The sequence below is a fragment of the Chrysochloris asiatica genome, unplaced genomic scaffold (genome assembly GCF_000296735.1).
Source record: "Chrysochloris asiatica unplaced genomic scaffold, ChrAsi1.0 scaffold00010, whole genome shotgun sequence".
NCBI classification, from domain to species: Eukaryota; Metazoa; Chordata; class Mammalia; order Afrosoricida; family Chrysochloridae; genus Chrysochloris; species Chrysochloris asiatica.
Window position 1 is genome coordinate 22,211,776 of NW_006408528.1, and position 2,124 is coordinate 22,213,899.

At 44.5% G+C, this 2,124-nt stretch overlaps 1 protein-coding gene across 3 annotated transcripts in view; it reads right to left on the reverse strand.

The window, feature by feature from the left end:
• GRM3 (glutamate receptor, metabotropic 3) overlaps positions 1–2,124 on the reverse strand; it is a 336,991-nt gene that overhangs the window by 99,756 nt on the left and 235,111 nt on the right. For 2 of the 3 annotated variants that reach the window (XM_006834334.1, XM_006834335.1), the window contains one exon: positions 562–1,417. The exons of the other annotated variant lie outside the window; for it this stretch is intronic. In XM_006834334.1, the coding sequence (XP_006834397.1) occupies positions 562–1,417 (856 nt within the window). The remainder of the gene's footprint in view (positions 1–561; positions 1,418–2,124) is intronic. 3 annotated transcript variants of the gene reach the window in all.

Below are 2,124 nucleotides of genomic sequence, written 5' to 3' on the forward strand. Positions count from 1 at the left end.
CGGTTCCGACCCATAGCGACCCTGTATAGGGTTTCCGAGGGTGTAAATCTTTACGGGAGTAGAAAGCCTTATCTTTCTCCCGCGGAATCGCTGGTAGTTTCGAACTGCTGACCTTGAGGTTCGCAGCCCGATTCGTAACCACTACGCTACCAGAGCTCCTTAGAGATATACATATTTGTATATAAAAACCAAACCCCAAACCAAACTAGCTGCCATTAAGCGAATTCCAACTCACAGCAACTCTATATAAGGTTTCCAAGGCTGTAAATTTATACTGGAGCAGAACGCCTCACCTTCCCCTGCTAAGCGGCTGGTGTGTTTGAACTGCCCACCTTGTGGTTAGCAGTCCAGTGCATTATGCTACAGTACCACCAGAGCTCATTAAAATAATTGCAGATCCTAGGATCTCGAGATAAATGCAGATTGTTACAAAAATGCTGATTGGCAATTTTTGTTTTATCATTGAGGTTAGTTTAGGGATTAGAATTCTGGATAGTAGCCAAGGATATATATCTCTCCACCAGTTTGCATCACAGTAGATGATGAAGGCTGTTTTCTTACCTGTGAAGTTGATTTTCAGTAAATAATCCTTGTACAACTTTTTGCCATCTAGGATCTTCATAGCATCACAGAGCTTGGTGGTGTTGGGACAGAGTGTGCGTTGCATTTTGTGCAGGGCGTGGGCCATGGCATACACAGCATTCACTACAAACATGATCTTGGATTCTTGCTCGTAGTTGTTGCTGTCAATAGCCAGGTGCTTGTCACAGGCACGCAGGTGGTTCCTCTTGTTCTGGAGGTTACACTGGAATTTCTGCTCCCAGAAGTCCCGGAACCAGGGGTTGCGGTGGTTATTGTAGGGGTTGAGACTCTGGAAATAGCGGTCGAATTGGCGGACTGGCTGTGAGGCCAACTCCAGGGTGATGGCGCCATAGGCCACATGCTCACTGCCCTTGACGATGCTCTCCTGTGCGCCCCAGCCATCGCTGGCCACCCAGGTGAAGGAGGCATTGGCACGGCTGGCAGCGGCGATGAGCTCCCGGGAATCGTCACTGCGCATGAATAGGACCACGACGCGCGCATTGGGCTTCTGCAGCAGCTCACGGATCACGCTGTCATAGGATTTGCGTATGTTGGAGCGGCCTACCTTCTCTGCGGTGGCAATGCAGATGTTACGCAAGCGGGCTTCCTGCTCGAAGGCCTCAATCCCAGTCTCGCCGTAGTCCCCTTCAGAGGCCACGGTGGACACATAGGTCCAGTTGAAGAAGCGCAAGATCTCGGCCATGGCTTTAGCCTGGTAGAAGTCAGGGGGCACTGTCCTGGCAAAGTAATCATAGCGCGACTTGTCGCTGAGCTTGGCGCTGGTGGACGCGTAGCTTATCTGGGGGATCTGGAAGAGACGTAGCAGGTTTGCCACCTGGTTGGGAGAGAGAAGTGAAATCGTTTATTTAGACACTCAAAAGTCAACGACTAGATATGAAAAATTAATAATACTCTAGTTTATACCCAGCTCCTGTTTCTTGATAGTTATTCTTGAGATGCTTTCCTGGGGACCATATTTTGAATATTTAGTAGTAGGTTGCTTTGGGAAAAGGCATAGTAGAGAAATGAGAAGAACAGCCATGGTCAGCTAATTTTTATGCTACATCCTGGACTAGGCGAAATCTTGTTCAGGTGTCCTTAATGAGATTGTTTTCACGTGAGTTACTGGGTCCTGTATATCCTAGTCAAAGAATGAAGTACAACGAATTGGGCAAACTCAGTTTTCAGACTGATTGCAGTTATATAGAAGGAGCCTAAATGTTGTCTGATTCTCACTTCCTCCTCCTTTGCTAAAAATGGCAATTTCTGAAAGCATTTAATTTGGGAACTGTATGCCACATGGACAGTTCAAATTAGACATTTATTATTTGGTTCACCTAAAATTTTAGGCATATACTTATCTAAACTCCTAAAAAGCTTGACTAACTTTTTTTTTTTCTTTTACTTTGTTTTTAAATTTTCTTTCTTTTTTATACTACATGAAAGTATACAAATTCTATTATTATATTTTTTACTGAGATTCTTTTCAAGAAAAAAAACCCACCTACTTAAAAATGTTCAAAGTGTATTTTAATGAAAAAT